General features: G+C 37.2%; 2 protein-coding genes, 1 long non-coding RNA gene and 1 other non-coding gene across 4 annotated transcripts; 3 read left to right on the forward strand and 1 right to left on the reverse strand.

Moving 5' to 3' along the window:
- Nucleotides 1-585: 585 nt before the first annotated feature.
- On the forward strand, nt 586-657 carry TRNAE-UUC. Its single transcript has one exon. It is a non-coding gene; the product is annotated as a tRNA-Glu (tRNA).
- A 2,916-nt stretch (nt 658-3,573) lies between these two features.
- LOC111376670 lies at nt 3,574-5,001 on the forward strand. Its single transcript, XR_002699522.1, has 2 exons — nt 3,574-4,236; nt 4,771-5,001. It is a non-coding gene; the product is annotated as an uncharacterized LOC111376670 (long non-coding RNA).
- Nucleotides 5,002-7,850: 2,849 nt separating this feature from the next.
- LOC111376671 (CO(2)-response secreted protease-like) lies at nt 7,851-12,152 on the forward strand. Its single transcript, XM_022999642.1, has 9 exons — nt 7,851-8,157; nt 8,518-8,777; nt 8,897-9,008; nt 9,540-10,059; nt 10,328-10,431; nt 10,522-10,764; nt 10,846-10,960; nt 11,071-11,281; nt 11,419-12,152. Exons 1-9 carry the CDS (start codon nt 7,979-7,981, stop codon nt 11,985-11,987), a joined length of 2,313 nt encoding a protein of 770 aa, XP_022855410.1. The 5' UTR covers nt 7,851-7,978; the 3' UTR covers nt 11,988-12,152.
- A 150-nt stretch (nt 12,153-12,302) lies between these two features.
- LOC111376673 (SKP1-like protein 1A) lies at nt 12,303-13,545 on the reverse strand. The gene is made up of 2 exons (XM_022999643.1): nt 13,163-13,545; nt 12,303-12,702 (listed from the first exon to the last, which is right to left on the reverse strand). The coding sequence occupies exons 1-2, from the start codon at nt 13,463-13,465 to the stop codon at nt 12,529-12,531; spliced, it is 477 nt and encodes a 158-aa protein (XP_022855411.1). The 5' UTR covers nt 13,466-13,545; the 3' UTR covers nt 12,303-12,528.
- Nucleotides 13,546-17,879: the final 4,334 nt, after the last annotated feature.

The following is a 17,879-nucleotide window of genomic DNA, read 5'->3' on the forward strand; positions in this document are numbered from 1 at the left end:
AGGTCATACCCTCCTAAGGAGGGCATGAAAAATCTGAGAGAAATAAGACATCTCACAATCAGTTCATATTAAATTAATTGTGAAGTACTATATCGTCTTACTTGACAGAACATATTTACACCCTGTTTGGCCCCCATTACCTGAAAATGGTAATGGGGGGAATAGTATTTTTTAGAAAAATGAATGGTTGAAAAAGAAGGTAAAGTTTTCGATTTACGTGTAATATTATTTTATAGAAGATTGTATGGTTGAAAATAGGAGAGAGAAAAATGGAATGTAATGTAATTTAATTTAATGTTAATCAAACAGGGGCTTAAATTGATTCAAGATGCCATCAGCAACATTCATCAAGATTTCAGGGTTTGACTAATCTAGAAATTGAGAATAAAACATAAAGTATGAATTGGTGACACTTTTAAATCTCCCGTCGCTGGAACATCGGTGATACAAATTTAGAGTTGCAACATAAGCTTGTGTAAATAGATGTAACAGCGATTGGGTGAAAAAGTTAATAATTTTAAGATTGATAATCCGCCTTTTTTTTCTATTTATTAATTAATCAAAGAGAGTTTGGTGACCAACACATCCATTGTCGTCCAGCGGTTAGGATATCTGGCTTTCACCCAGGAGACCCGGGTTCGATTCCCGGCAATGGAAATTTGATGTTTTGAATGAATTTTATTAATAAGGTTGTAAACTGTAATGAGATCTTTTGAATATTTTGCTAACTAAATTGAATTGTATTTTATTTTAACTTTTGTGAAAGGGTTTTAAACCTGAGTTCGATTTACATTTTCAAGTAATATAAATATGGAATGAACTTTAATCAAGTTGAAATCAAAGTGAATTTGAGAAGCCCGGTTAACTTTTTACATTTATTTTTTTCTTGAATTACCAAAATAAAAGGAACTTGGACATATAATGATGAGTTTGAAAGAAAATTAATATAAATATTGTATCTTGTCCGGTGTTACATTGCACCGAAACCACAAATTTAGTAAGAGAGATGCTAGGTGTACAGGGGATTAGGAGCTTCACAGATTTTTTACAAACAATGCACTTGGCAATTTTGAATTGAAAGATAGTAAATAAAAATAAAAAATGGACTAACTTAACCATTCCCCTGTAAAACTTATGTAAACCAATCCCTTGTGCAAGGGGAATTGTTCTTAGTATAAAGTTGACAAAAAAGCTAAAAGGGCCGTGCAGGAGTAGGTTCAACTTCACTGCTCCAATGCCAAACTTATTTGAGTTATGCTACAATGACAAATGAGTTTGACAAAACTGGATGACAAAATTAGATCTACACCAATCATTTCAAATATAGATTTTTAAATCATTTGAAATCAGTGGCATAGATTCCGCCAACACACTTTGTAAAGCCACTTTTGTAACTCAACTTTGTTGAAGTAGAATTATTGAACTTGGAATATTCTTCTCTATGTTATGCTGAATTTTTAATATTTCTTTGTTTGTCGTAACATAGAAATCGCAAATAAAGCATTTTGTTTCATTAGACTTGCTTTCTTTCTTGAAAATACTTTTTTGGCTTGAATTTTTTTCTTGAAACTTAGGCCGGTTCTCTTTGTTGTTTTCAAGTTGTTTTCTGTTTTCGATTTTTCAAAGCAATGAAAACGCGTTCTCTTTATCCTTAATGAAAATCAAATTTTCGAAAAAAAAAAAAAAAGTGAAGAAAACGCAAAACGTCAATTTGGACGTTTTGTATACAAAACCCAATTTTTTTTTTAAAACACGGGAAACGTGAAAGACAAACTTCATTCCAACCCGTCTCTCTTCAGTCTCCTTTCTCTCTTCCCAAATGTCTCTTAGCCCTATTCTCCAGTCGCAAACTCCACAAACTGCAGCAACCCTGTTAAATTCACTGAAAATCTTCCTCAAAAAACCGCATGCAATTCCATTTCTACTCTCTTTTTTTCCTTTTTCTTACATGGGTTGCCCTTAGTTTCAACACTATTCTTCTGATTCTTCATTTCACCAATCAGCATATGATAACAATAGGGTGACTTTACATGGCGGTTCTGATAAATATTCTGATGCTAATACAGTGAAATTCCCTTTGTCTTCTTCAATTGTAATGAAGGATAAGCGTGGATGGTTGATTAATCATGTTGCACTTGCCTTGGATGCTGCCATTTCAGATTTCTTTTTTTCTTTTCTTTTTTTTTTTTTTTTTTTTTTTTTGTTTTTTTTTTTTTTTTTTTCAAAAACTTTTTTTTTTTTTTTTTTGAGAAAATTTTTTCTATCAAGAACTATTTTTATTTTTCTATCGAGAAAGTTATAATTTATAGGTACCCACCCAATGTTATTTGTTTGTAAAATTATTCAAGAAGGAGAGAAAAAAGGAAAAAAGCTAGAAATCTTAATATTTGAGCTTGGTGCGAGTTTTAGTGAGTAGTGCACAACACTGTGATGCTGCACTAGTTTTTTGGTGGAAAAAGGTTGTGAATTTATTTATTTCTGCCCCCATGAATTTTCAATTATTTTGTAAGTTGACACGGCTGACCAAGTTTGTGATTTCTTTTTCCTGCCAATAAATGTAAATCTGTTCATGCTTAGGTACAAGTATTTATTTTTTGGTAATTCTTTAATTGATAATAATAGAGAGAAGAAAGGAAAATGACTGTAAAAGGATTAAGGCGAGAGAAAGGTGTGCTACGAAAGCATAAGGTTTAGGAATCTGAGACTCTATTTTCTCGTTGTAAGGTACAACAATAGGTACTTGGCACATGATATATGAGGGGCTTAACAGTTAAATAATTTTCTTTGTCATGATAAAAGATTTGCACTTTTGTTATACTTTTTGGCAAATGATTTTTTTTCTAACTTTTAATTACTAGTTGAATGAGGAAAATGAAAGGAGAATTAAATGTGGATGATGTTATATATTTATGGTATAAATATAAAATGTGAAAGAAATAATCTAATTAGATAAAGTGCCAAAGTGGTGAGAAATGTGACATTTGTGTGGGACGTCAGGGGTTCGAATCACTCCCCACGCAAATATTAAAATGTCTTGATTTGGGCCTTGGGGCCTTAGGCTCTTGGGCTTCCTTGACTAAAATAAATATATTTTTTTTCTTCATTATTTAATGGGTAAAACTAGCCAGTATTTTATGACTGTTTGTTTTTGTAACAACCCACTAACTGTCATTAAAACACCCACTACTCAGTCATTAAAATTCTGCATTAACATGGTGAAGACTGTTACTACCATCTTGCCTATATAAACCCATATCTTGCTTTGGGAAAAGACACACAAAAATAAAATAGAATCAATCACTCTTTTCATATTGTGAATTTCTTATATTCGGGTTTTTATACCTATTCTGGAGTACAATTGAGAGTTCTAGAAAAATCATTCGTGATTGCTGCATAAGTGGTTTACGATCGTTGTATCCTGGGAGTGATTGTCCACGGAGGTCACAGCAATTATTGACGGGCAATTTCACTTTAGGACATCGTGCTGTCACGAGACTCGATCGATAAGTTTTATATTTCTGCATTATATTGTTCTGATCACCGCTGCAACTAATTATTTTTCCAACAGATGAATCAGTTTTTTATCCTGTAACTCTTATTGATCTTGAATTGTATGTTGTGGTTTTAAATGTGAACTATAAATCTGATTTCTAGGTATTGTACATATAAATAACTTGGAAACTTCACTCGTTTTGCCGGGATATATGGAGAAAGAAACAGAAAGATTGTGCCTGCACGCATTTTACGTAATGATAAGGTGATATATAGTCAGTGAGTTATTAAGGCCTTAAAACAATTATATTTACATGCAATAGAAATTAAAAATACATAACTAGCTATAGATTCAAGAATATGGTGTACCGAAAGCTTGAAACTAAGCTGTATTTCGAATTTAATTTAGCCCCTCCAATACTAGCATACGACATAAGAACCTGTCACAGGGATCACAGAATATACTAGTTCATTGGATCTGTTGCTCACAATCACTAGAAGGGGATGTAAGGAGGATTATGGGCATTTGTCACCCTTTTAAACGATATATGTGATTTTTATTTAATTATTATATCTTGCAACTAAAGTTTTCTATGTTCTTAAGCATCTCTGTTTTCTAGTGATTTTCACCAAAGTGAATTGTCACATTACAAGAGGAGCAAGCTTCTGTGCTTCAGTTCATTTGGGGTAGATCCGACCTATAGTGAAACATTTGTTATTTGGGGAGCAAATACATTGTTCAGGGTATGTATTTCCTTTAATTACAGAGGTCGAATTGGACAATCCTGACTATCTATTGAAATCCTTTGTAATTGGTTTACTACTATTATAAAATGTATAAACTTAAAAAGAATTGTTACCTTCGAGCTACTTCAAAAATTTTCTGGATTAAAAGTAATTTTAACTGTAACGAAACAGTGTTTTTCTACAATTCTTCCAAAGTTTGAGGAAGGAGAAAGAAATGCTTGATAGCACCTGCTGTTTTGATATTAGAGTTCAATAGGTTTTGAACATTATAGGGGATTATGGAACAAAAAACAATATGAATACAGTTTTCACCTATTTGGTCACCCTTTCTTTGGGAAAAACATTGTTTTGAATAGTGAAATTCTGAAGAATGTGTTGTTCAAATGTGTTGGTAGTGCCTTCTTCCTTTTCCTGAATAATCTTTGACCATAGTGAATATTTGGAGAATGTGTTGGTAGTACCTTCTTCATTTTCCTTGAGTTGTACCCATGAATAATCTTTGGGCATTGTAACATGTTGCTTCTGATGCAGTGAAATGTCAAACTCTCCTTTGAGACGTATATATGAGATTCTTACACTCCCTCATTCAATTGATGATTTCAAGGATCAGATAAGATACAAAAGGATATGTAACTTTATGATTTGAAGCATAAAAAGAAACAAATGTTAATTTTTTTGATATGATGCTTGATTGATTACATACATTACGGGTGAGCAATTCAATATAGAAGGGATTGTTTCACATTTGTACATACAAATGTATTATTTGCCTCAAAAAGACTATAGTTTTTTGAAATAATTTGTACGCCCAAGGTTTCAATCAAGACAAGTTTTACTAACCACGAACATGTTTCATGTTATTGAATTTCGACTTATGTTAGTGGTGAAAATGAAAAATAATTACAAATGAAATTGGTTTTAAAAACGTCAAAGGCTATATTTGGCTCATATTTATAAACATTCAAATCATTTTTCATCAACACTTTATTAAAAAATGTATGGTTAAAAATGGGTTATTTAATAATTTCATCAACACTCAAATCATTTTTCACCAACTTTAAAAATTTATATGTTATTTAATACTATATTAACATTAAAATATTAAAATTTATTGAATAATAAGATTTTTAGAATAAAATATTCTCAAAGTTTCAAAGTAAATGTGTTTTCCAGTTTTATATTTTCAAAAATTATTTTATAGAATGACAAAAAGAACGAATTTTCAACAATTTCAAAACAGCTACTCAAAACACAAAACTCAAAACTACAAAATTGAAACACGAAGAGAACAACCCCTTAGTTTTCTTGCTTTCTTTCGTACTCATCGATAATTGAAAATGGTCTTGTGCTTGAGATGTTTGAAAAAATCTGTTATTGAATTGTTAAGGCCAAACGATTCTAGCGTAGTTCGTGTGTAACGAAACTAGGCCCGTGACAAGTGACCAAGTCCCTCTATTAATAGGCAAACTCAAAGTATGCAAGTTGGCATCAATGGTTAGGATTAATCTTGATCCTCAATTTCTTGCGGGCCTCATAAACGACATTCTCCAGGTAGAATTGCATATTTATCTCCATAAGTCTTATCTCATTTTCCCACTTTGTGCCGTGACATTCCCGTGTCATGCCAAGACTCAAGTAACTTGTAAGGTACAAACAATAAGACATCTCCTGCTGTCTTAACCTGGTTTTGTACCTCGGTCAAGATTTGAGACACAACTACAAGAAGCATTTTGTTAAAGTCCTTGTTTGGTCAAAATCAACAATTAATTTTAACCCTATATTTTATGGAATTCACAATTTTTTAATAAAACATTTCATTAACTTTTATCAAAATCTATTAAAAATTTGATTTTAATCCCAACAAGAGATTTACTGTTCAATTGTCGATAGCTTTTGCAATTTATGTTATATCAGGACCTTAACCTCTTAGCAAGAAGTCATCGGAACCTTGAATTCCTGCCAAATCCAAGCTTGGATCTACGAGAAACACCTGCACGTCCTCCATTCTATTTGTAGAAATATGTGTTTTTGGTAAACAGTCGTTCTAGTTGAGTATTTATGACCCCTTCTATAAAGTGACACCGCTGCCCAGATTGGTAAATTGGAGTTCAAGACGACATCCTCCGGGTTTTGGAGTGCCCTTTCAAAATCTGAACCGTCTAAGTGGTGATGGTTCGACCATTGTTGATAAGGATACGTGAGCAATTAATGTATGTGAAGTTTTACATGATCCGACATGATCTAATTGCATTCTTTCTCACAAATTGGTTTGATTTACCTGCAGAATTTAATAATGTTCATTACCATTAAGGTAGAAGATTTCAAATATAGATCGCCTAAAAGTAATATTTTGATAACATAAAGTTTTGACAAAAATGGTTCAAAGTGGGCATTCAGAAGGTGGGCAATCTTGACAAACCCTTCTGGTAATAGATAAAATTAGTGGCGCACTATTTCTACGATATTGGGAGCATAATGTGTCCAATACTTATAGATGCAATTTTGATTCCTTATTTTTAGTCATCATGAAAATTGATTTTGATTCTCATTGTCAATTTCAATCATGTCGCACTACGAAGAAATGCACGTTGTGTTACATACACGTGTTTTACATATGAATATATTATTAGATAATTGCACTAATTCATGTCTGTTTGATAGAGTGCTTCATCCCTCATCATTCATCACATATTGACTATATGGATTTATGTTCGCATTTTCTCATAGCAAATCATCACATCTTCTAATGCCCATCGAGTAATAACTTATCCATCTATGCTCCTCAATTAAATAATCACGAAAGATCACATGCCCGATTAAGACCAACTCTTCTACTGTGTCAAGGCCTTGTCTTACGTCAACACAACCAGCGTTTTTGTACATCATCTTCATTCAATACTATTGAAAATTGGTCTTGTGTGTCTAAGCAACTAAGTCGAAACTTAGGAGGCCATCCTCGTTTTATGCATCTGTTAAAGAGTCAAAAAAAACTTAAAGTGAGAGACCCCCACAGACCCCTCTCTAACCCCCACGTCCAAGAAAAGCTGAAATACTCAAATGCATCACATGGAAAATAATCAAAGCCGGGTCCCTTCAAGTTGGAAAACTTCCCACATGCCACTTACATGGCATGGACTATTCAGTTAATTCCTTGCCTTAGTACGTCCTTAACCAAACGCTTTCAATGCATTCAAGAATCCAAAAGCAACACAAAACTAAAAAGTCTGTGGCCACCACCCAATAAGTTGCAAGAAGACAGGACACGGGACATGGACCCAACACAACACAACATGGGATATGGACACAAACGATGAGTATTCCTCGAGTGTCGATAATTTAAAACATATACAAAAAATGGAGCATTGGCATATGACTTGTTAGATACATGACCTTGAGCGTTCAAAGAGTGTCAGATACAGACGCGTTACCTTAATAGAAGTGTTTGTACATCATAGATGACCCACCACCACCACCACCACCACCACCATCAATGACAGCCATGACGCATCAATAAATAATGCACTTTGTGTGGATATAGGGACACCAACTGATATTCAAATGTACATACAATGGACACACGCATGAATCCATTAACATAGGATTAGACCACCAATATCTATTGCTTACTTTCAGACCTAACTTGATCAATTTTTTTTCACTAATGTTCCCCTCTATATAAGAAGCTTCAGAACATGGATGTGGATTAAGCTATTTGTCTCTATAGGAATATAACAGAATCATGAAAGGGTTTTTTATTTCCTTCTACTTGTCTATTTTTCTTGTCTTGTTTCAAAGAGAAACAGAGTCGGCTCAACTACGAAGTAATGGAATTTATATTGTGTACATGGGAGCCTCAGTTTCATCAAAGAGTGATCCAAGAAATGATTATGATCAGCTTCTCAGCTCCTTGATGGAAAGGTTACTCTCATACGCATCATAAGCGAATGCCCATATTGCATTTTACGGAAATTGGCCACGGTCCTGTAATTGTCAAGATTTTTGTTTTTAACAATCTTAAAATCTTCATATAACTGGAATACAAAAACATGTGCTCCACATGAAATAATTGCTTTACTTTTCAGTCTGATGTTGCTTAGGGATACTGTCCTAATACTATGATGCCTAAGGTTACAAGGACAGGTCTATACCTAATCTTGGAACTCTGATTGAAAAACAAAGACAAATATTCGTTCCAAGTCCCATGCATAAAACAGGCGCATCTCTTTCCTGCATATCATATTCCTACTATATGATTTGTTGGATGGTGAATTCCCGCAGGAAGAAGAATGCAGTGATACACAGCTACAGCAACGGTTTCTTAGGGTTCGCGGCTTATTTATCAGAGGATGAGGCTAAATCAATAGCTCAAACAGCTGGAGTTGTGTCTGTTTTTCCCGATCCAGTTTTACAACTTCACACGACACATTCATGGGATTTCTTGAAGGACCAAACTGCTGTAGAGGTTAATTCCAATCCTAGCTCGACTTCCGGCTCAATATCAAATGGAACAGACACTATTATTGGCATCTTGGATACAGGTTCAACTAAATTTTCAATCTTGTTTTTAATATAGTGCTTAAAATTAAACATTTTCATGGAATTGTTGTGCACTCTCCAAGTGCTTTGAGGACTGTTAACACTTCAAATTTTACTTCAGGAATTTGGCCTGAATCTGAGAGTTTCAGTGATGAGGATATGGGTCCAATTCCATCACAGTGGAAAGGCACATGTATGGAAGGCCATGATTTCACTACCTTGAGCTGCAACAGGTAAAAGTTCCAAAAATAAATCAATTTTCTTTTCTTCTTTGCAAATAACTTCATAATCAGCAGAAAGTGAACCTTTGTTCGGTATACATGAGTTTTCTACATCATAATCTTACTGAACGAGTCCATAAGCAGTGATCTCATTTCTTTCATCGGGGCTGAACTTATTACTTAGCAATTAATTTCATTAACTATTATAGCTCTGGCCGCGGCTCACAGGCACCACTAGGTCTGTCAATAAACTATCGGTATAACATAATATACTTAAACCAAGCCGTGGAGGGGTTCCAGGGGCTATAATGTTAAGAAAAAACAACAAACTAGGCCCTATTTGCAGTAATTTGGAGTCGGATACATAAATCCTTCTTCGCCATTCCCCTCTTTTCTTGTAAGATACAAAACAATGAGATCTCACCAACGACCCTCCTCTTTTAACTTGTTCTATCGGAGCTCACTCATACGAACTAGATGGTGAAATGTCTAAAGATTTAGCTGTTGATTTTTTTTATTTATTTATTTTTTTTTTCCAACCAGGAAACTGATCGGGGCAAGGTATTACGATGAACCTGGATCCAGCAACGCAGGGGCATCTGGCACGCCTAGAGACAAGAATGGTCACGGTACTCATGTTGCGTCTACTGCGGCAGGCATCCCAGTTAAAGGGGCATCATATTATGGTCTAGCTGAAGGGACTGCAAAGGGTGGCTCACCAGGATCAAGAATCGCTATGTACCGTGTTTGTAGCCTGAATGGATGTCAAGGCTCGGCCATCTTAAAAGGATTTGATGATGCCATTGCTGACGGGGTTGATGTGTTATCATTATCTCTCGGTGCATCAGATGGAATGGAACAAGAATTTTCAGTAGATCCTATTGCCATTGGAGCATTTCATGCAGTAGAGAAGGGCATCATTGTGGTGTGCTCTGGAGGGAATGAGGGTCCTAATTCTAGAACAGCTGTGAATATTGCTCCTTGGATTCTAACTGTTGCTGCCACTACCATTGACCGGGATTTCGAGTCCGATGTCGTGTTAGGTGGAAACAAGGTGATTAAGGTAATTGATAGCTTCATTTTGAATATTTATACAAACATCAACAAACTAAACTTTGATGCCAATAAATTTAGAGTCAACCATTTGAATATGTTTTGCAACTCCGTTCGATTCATTGCTAGATGTATTGAACCAATGCCATGTTTGCTTAGCTCTACACCTTCCTATTTTAACATGATTTACTCTTTCAAGTCTCCCCTGTTTTAACCACCTAAGTCATCCTTCCCTTAAAGACTTCTCAATGTTAGCATTTTTCGGTTGTGGATCTTAGGGTGGAGGCATTAATTTTGCTGATATCCAGAAATCTCCAGTGTACCCCCTAATATATGGCAGCTCAGCAAAATCAATCCACGCTCTTGCTGATAGTGAGGCAAGGTACAAAAATAAACACAGCACAATTTCCATTTCATCATCTTTATGCAGTTATGAGTTAGTTAACTGAGGACTGGTGGGGTTTTGTTTAAGAAATTGTATACCAGGCTCATTTCAAGATGACCAAGTCAAGGGCAAGATTATTCTATGTGAAAACAAGGATAACCTATATTTCGCATTACAAAAGTTTGAATCGTTGAAGAAACAAGGTGCGATTGGGATGCTGTTGATCAACAATGATGAGAGAGCCGTGGCATCAACTTTTGGATCTTCTCCTGTGGCTGCCATCACTGAAGAAGATGGAGCCAAGATTATCTCTTATATCAACTCGACCAGGTAAAACTACTGCATCAATTATATGCTTTTAGAGTGTTATATTTAATCAAAAGCTAACTACAGTTTTTGATCATTCAAAAGAAATCCTGTGGCGACAATTTTACCAACAGTGGTGGTACCAAAGTACAAGCCAGCTCCTGTTGTTCCCAATTTCTCTTCAAGAGGTCCTTCATTCAGCACTCGAAGCCTTCTCAAGGTAAAAACTTTTTAATCTAATGTGCATTCTTGATATGTTAAAGAAGAGAACAGGAACCTGTTCAGCGCCTGTATAAAGGCTGAATTCGTATATGGTTGACGACTTTGTAGCCAGATATAGCAGCACCAGGAGTAACCATTGTTGCAGCATGGCCCGGAAATGACACCAAAGGGGTCGTCTCTGGCAAGGGACCACCGCTCTACTATGTACTCTCCGGTACATCCATGGCATGCCCCCATGTTTCTGGGGTAGCAGCAACAGTCAAATCGCTACACCCCTCATGGACTCCCTCTGCAATCAAATCAGCTATCTTGACATCAGGTTAAAAACTCCGAGCAATTTGTACAAGTAGTAGCACTGCATGTTCGGTTGTGCTCAAAATTAAGTCAAACTTACTATTAAGTTACTTATTTTACCAAGCATACTAACCTTAACTTGATCCATCTGTTTACCTGCAGCAATTCAGACAAACAATTTACAGGCACCAATAACAACGAATTCCGGATCAAAAGCTACACCTTATGATATAGGTGCGGGGGAAGTAAGCACATCTGGACCATTGCAGCCAGGGTTAGTTTATGAGACTGAAATCAACGACTACTTGCAGTACCTCTGCTACACTGGCTATAGTCTAACCAAGATTAACAAGATCGCGTCGTCTCTTCCAGCTAATTTTTCATGTCCCACCAAATCAGATTCTGATGCCGTCTCCAACATGAACTACCCATCAATTGCCATATCAAATTTGAAAGAAAATGAAAGCAAGAAAGTGATCAGAACCGTAACTATCGTTGACCAAGACGAATCAGTCTACACTGCCCTCGTAGATGCACCTAGTGGATTGGATGTTGAAGTTGAACCGAATAAATTGCAAATCACAAAGAACAGTAAGAAGGTAACTTATCAAGTGACTTTCAGGCTAACTTCTTCTACCAAAGAGGACATGTTTGGCTCAATTACATGGACAAATGGAAAGTATAAAGTTCGAAGTCCATTTGTTGTAGCACTATCGAACGATAGCAAGTAAAATGATTTCCAGATTTATTAGAAAGAACTGTACTCAACAAAATTGAACAGAGCATGTACCTTTGTGATTTTGGAAGTTTAGAACATGCAGCAAAATGATTAGAACGTTGGATACAAAGTAATGAAGATGTCAGGCTCTTCAAACCATATTATTATTATTTTGAAACCTCAGACCACATTATTTTACCATCAAATGCTCGATTAGGAATGAAAAAAATTTGCACCCTGCGCTGCCTGCATAGTCCTGCAGTAGAAAATTCGCGCCCCAAATGGTTAACGGGACGAAAATTAGGAAACATGGTCCCCATCCCAAAACTTCTTATGAAATTGTTTCAACCATCGCATTTCAATTTATAATGTTACAAAGTCTCCAGTAATTGCTTTCTCATTCTCCTTTTAATATCCGAAATATAGAACAAAATAGGCACAAAATATAAGAGACTATATTCGACTAAAAAATTTCAGTTTCTGCAAAGGGATATGAAATTTAATACTGACATAGAAACAGCTTCTAAAAAAAAAAGGAAAATATTGAAATAATTCTACTCAAAAGCCCATTGGTTCTCTCTTCGGATCTCCTCTTCTTCTTCCGGAGTGAAGTCATTTATTATGTTGAATAACTTGCGGATCTCCTCTGGCGTTTTCCCCTTAATCATGTCTGCAACAGTTTGGCAAGTAAGATCCAGAAGACTCTTGATATTCAGATAGTTTGCAGCCTGAAAAATCAGATGGTGAAAAGGATTAGTTAATGCCATGAGAAGCAGTAATTCGAATTTGGTGTAACAGAATTCGACGATAGTACATAACACGCAATTCATAACCAAATCTATGCAATTCTGTTAAATTAGCATAAACAGCAACATCAATAGCCACAGTTATAATAGGAGTAACTATTGATATGATGAAACCAATTTCAATTTACCAAAACCCTAACGCACAATTCATAACAGAATCCATTTATAAACCCTAAAAGACCACTTATAACAACATCTACACATAATTCTGCGAAATTAGTACAAAACAGCACTAGCAATGGCAACAACAACAATGATAAAAGCAATTCTCGACATGATCAAACCAATTTCAGCCTAGTAAAGCCCTGACGCACAATTCACAACGGAATCCACCATAATCCTACAAACACAGAATCAACAAGGGAAAAATCAAAGAGTATACCATAATAAGGTCGAAGAGTATGGCCTGATCGACTTTGACAAATTCGGAGTCGAAAGCCTTGAGGTCGTTCTCTGCGACCACGTCGTTGGCATTGGCGGCAGCGGCTTCAGCATGCTTCTTACAGTATACAATGATCATGGACAGGATCTTTCCGGTAACATTGGGAACTGGGATGGCGCTATCGGCGCAGTCGTCCTCGATGATATGTCTGATGGTCAGAGACTCCAGCGCCACCAACTCCTCCACCTCGAAAACCTCGCCGTCAGAGCTTTTCAGCGTAATCTTCTTACTCTCGTTCGACATCGTTTCGCTTTGAGTTGTTGATGTGTTTGGGAAGGCTTATTAGACGCAAAACGAAACCAATAGACAGCGATGAGTTGAGATTTGCATGGTGCGGCGCACTATTTATAGAGAGAGGAGAATATGGAAAAAGGAAAATATTGAAAGCAACGGCTGGGATTTATCGTGGAAAGTTGGAAACAATTTGGAAATTTTGGATGCGGCGGTTTGGATCCATAGTCAGTGACTATAATTAATTATTCGTTACTCTAAAAAATTATTTTTACTTGAAAATATATCTCCCAAATATATTTATATTTTAAATTTTCATTAACATATGAACAAATAATGAGGGGTCGATTGAAACCGATCGATTGCTTTAATAGGATCAATAATTAGTTCAATTGTGACAATTAAGATAAGCCCTTGGTTGAGCTCCTTTTTTGGGATAGAATGAATTTTTGAATAGTGTATTGATGGAAAATGTGTGGTTAAAAAATAATGAAAAATTTTTTATTTACGTGTAATATTATTTTATTGAAAAATGTATGACTGAAATAATGTCAAAATACTGTTAAAAAATGAATTTTTGTAAAAAAATGAAGCTCAAACAAAGGCTTGGATTGAGAGTTGGAAAAAGATAACTTTTTCAAAAAAGGGTTATTAAAAGTTATTGACTATTTTGTTGTTGATGAAAAATATTGCAAAAAAAGATTTGTTCAGCAGCAAACCTAAAAAAAAGACCTTTTGATTTGTGAATTATCCGTAGTACATAATTATTCGACTAATAATATTTATTTCACATCATAGAAAAATTGAAGATTTAATTATATGGGAATTATTATTTTCGTATTGACTGTAATATTAAAAATTTATTTAAATGAGACATGAAAACATGACATGTTGACCTATGAAATATCATAAAAAGTAAAAAAAAAAATGAAATACCATAATTTATTGTTTCACCTTAAATTTCATTCAATTCTAAAATATATTTTAACATGTAACGTATGAAAATATAATAATAAATTGAAATTAGGATAATAACGTGATACACGAGATCTTGAGCTTTCAGTGATGGATCAAGGTATGCAGGCAGAAGGGCTTTAATTCCCAATTCTTCAGCTGAAATAAAGACAATAATGAAATCTAGTTTACTTGACTAACGTGGTTTGCAGGCTATTGTGTCAGTCCGAGAGTTTAATCAGTGCACACTCGAAGGGTAGCGGTTGCGGGTTCCCCCGTCAGCCAAAAAAAATAAATAATAATAATAATAATAATAATAATAATGAAATATAGTTTAGCACGGAATGGAAAGGTTCCTTCTTGTTAGGATACTTTGTTGGATTCGAACCCTAGATTAATTGGATTGTGCTCCCATAATTTGTATTAAAAGCTCATTTTGTAAAAACGCGACTTTATTAGTTGAAGCGCCTTTTCCGGATGTGCAACACTTGGCTTCATCTTGGCCATTGATTTCTGATTTCTGGAATGATCTATGGGCTTATCTTGGTTTGTCGTTTCACTATTTTCTTCGGCTTTTGGGTTTTTGAGAGACTATCTAATGCTAGGGTTTCGTGTTTTGATTCTTCATCTTTTAAGGTTCTGATTTGAGAACTAAGATCTATAATAGTTAGCCTCCAATATGTAATATTCTGAGTGGATATCAGTGAGAATGACTGGGTTCGTTTAAGTCGTTATTTTCAAAGGGTTATGTAAGTTTTCTTGGTGTTAAGTCGTTTTTCAAAGGGTTATGTAAGTTTTCTTGGTGATACCAGTTGACATAGGAAACCACTTCCAGAGATAGGCAATGTAAATCGTGTCACGCCAATGCGAAACCGTCGACCCCCACCCCGGGGGCGCTCTACCTCTACAAGAGATCGTCGACCCCCCTCGGGAGCTCTACCTCTACAATCGACCGTCGAACCCCCTGGGGCGCTCTACCTCTGCAATAGACCGTCGACCCCCATGGGGCGCTCTACCTCTATGCAAGACCAATGACAGGCATGGGATTATTTATAAGGCTATCTCAATACTGAGCCTCAAAACCTCTGATCAATTAATAAGGTTACACGGCGGTCACCACGAGCACAACCCCCCGAGGTAGTTAAAACTCCCCACTTCGAATGTGGGGATAATGGGAAGGCCAACGTGGGACACATGGCACCACAACCACCCGGCTCCCGCTCAACTTTCAACGTCAATAAATACCTCCTAAGGGCAACAGGTATGATTTGATTGCACAATTTTTAGCCTTTTGAATTTCAAAATTATTTTCTCCTAACATGCCAATTGATTTTCACACCGGAGGTAAAACGGGGGAGAAAGCCCCACCCTCACCTTTCAGGTTACACTCGCCCATCAGAGCAGCAGAAACACCTAAAGGCCGCCAGACAGATCAGGAGGCGTTATTCCACAATCATTCCATTGGCGTCGTCTGTGGGAAACGATTTGAACTAAAAAGCTATGTCGAGAAGACGAACAAGGAGTGATACTCGTTTGGTTGGAAATACAATGGAGATAGAGTCGGAGTCAGTTGCAAGGGGTCACGAGCCGACGCCGCATCCGCAGTATGTGACCTAGTGTCAATTCAGCGCTTTGGAGTCTCAGTTGGCAACAATGATGGCACTCTTGCAGAACCAGTCGCAGAGAGACATGGTCCCTCCATTGAGTCCAACGGAAGCGACGAACCAACAACCGCCTCAAGCGCCGCCCGTGATTGTTCCACCCATATCTCGGTAGGAAGCGGGAGGTGCGGGAGACCCAGTGGTCGTAGCTCAGCAGCCCCCGCAACCCATGGTGGACCTGGAAATAAAGATAGAAGAAATCATGGCCCAGAAGATAGATGATGCACTGTCCAAGAGAAAGGATAGGCGGAGGCAGATGGTTTTGGAGGAAGACTCGTTCGCCCCTGAGATCATGGCGGTCCCCTTGTCTAAAGGCTTCAAACAGCCCATATAGAAGCATATGATGGAGTCATGGATCCGCTTGACCACTTGCGGATCTTTGTAGACCTAATGAGGCTTTATGCCGCCCCAGACGCAATGATGTACCGGTCCTTCCCCCCTCCCCCCCACACTCAGGAGGGAGACCAGGGACGGGGTAGCAACCTTGGCCCCACGGTCTATCAAGACGTTTGATAAGCTCTCTAGGAGCTTTGTGGCTTACTTCCTAAGTAGCAAGGGGAAGAGGAAGACAGCCATTGGGTTGATGCAGGTCGTACAGGAGAAGGACGAGTCATTGCAGGAACACATGGTTAGGTTTAGCCGGGCGACTCTTGGCATAAAAGACCTGCAAATGCCCGCAGTGGTTACTGCCTTAATGAACGGAACGTGAAATCAGGCCTTTAAAATGTCACTCTCCAAGAACCCCCCAGAGTCAATGCGTGACCTATTGAAGAAGGGAGATAAATATGTCGATGCGGAGGAAGCGGAGAAAGTGACTAAAAATCTCATGATCGGATGGGAGACGAAAGCACATAAGCGAAAAGCGTATGATGAGCGAAGGCACACTAATAAGAATAAGCCGCAGAATGAACGCATGAACAAGGGTTATGCCCAAGACCGGTCGGTCAAGCAGAAGCGAGAGGAGGCCAAGGCACCCATCCCTTTGAACATCCCACGTACGAAGTTATTAATAGAGATACAGCACATGAAAGAGCTCGAATGGCCTAAACCGATGCTGACTTCCTCCAGCAAGAGAAATCACAGTAAATACTGCCATTTTCATAAAGATCACGGACATGATACTGAAGAATGTCTACAGTTGAAGAAAGAAATTTAGCACCTGCTAAGGCGAGGACAGTTAGAGCGGAGGTAGAAAAATTGCTACAGGCGGGGTTCATTCGAGAGGTGCAGTACCCCGAGTGGTTAGCAAACATTGTATTTGTGAAGAAATCAAACGAAAAATGGCGCATGTGTGTAGATTATACTGGGTTGAACAAGGTATGCCCAAAAGACTCATACCTGCTTCCCAGGATAGATCACCTGGTAGACGCTACATCGGGTCATGAAAGGCTCAACTTTCTAGATGCATTTTTCGGGTATCATCAAATTTCAATGGCCGAGTCCGACCAAGAGAAGACGTCATTTATCACAGACTTTGACACGTAGTGTTACACAGTCATGCCATTTGGTTTGAAAAACGCCGAGGCGACTTATCAAATGATGGTGAACAAAGTCTTTCGCGGGTTGATCGGAGATGTTGTAGAGGCATATGTTGACAATATGGTGGTCAAGAGTGCCAAGGCTAATGACCATGTGGCCTGTTTGCAGAAAGTGTTTGACGTTGCCCGATGAAACAAATTAAGGTTCAATCCAGAGAAGTGTGTTTTTAGTACTGCAGGAGGAAAATTTCTAGGCTTCATGATCACGCAAAGGGGCATTGAAGTGAACCCGGACAAAATTCAGACAATCTTAGAAATGAAAAGTCCTACCAG

This window comes from Olea europaea, unplaced genomic scaffold (genome assembly GCF_002742605.1).
Source record: "Olea europaea var. sylvestris unplaced genomic scaffold, O_europaea_v1 scaffold1545, whole genome shotgun sequence".
NCBI classification, from domain to species: Eukaryota; Viridiplantae; Streptophyta; class Magnoliopsida; order Lamiales; family Oleaceae; genus Olea; species Olea europaea.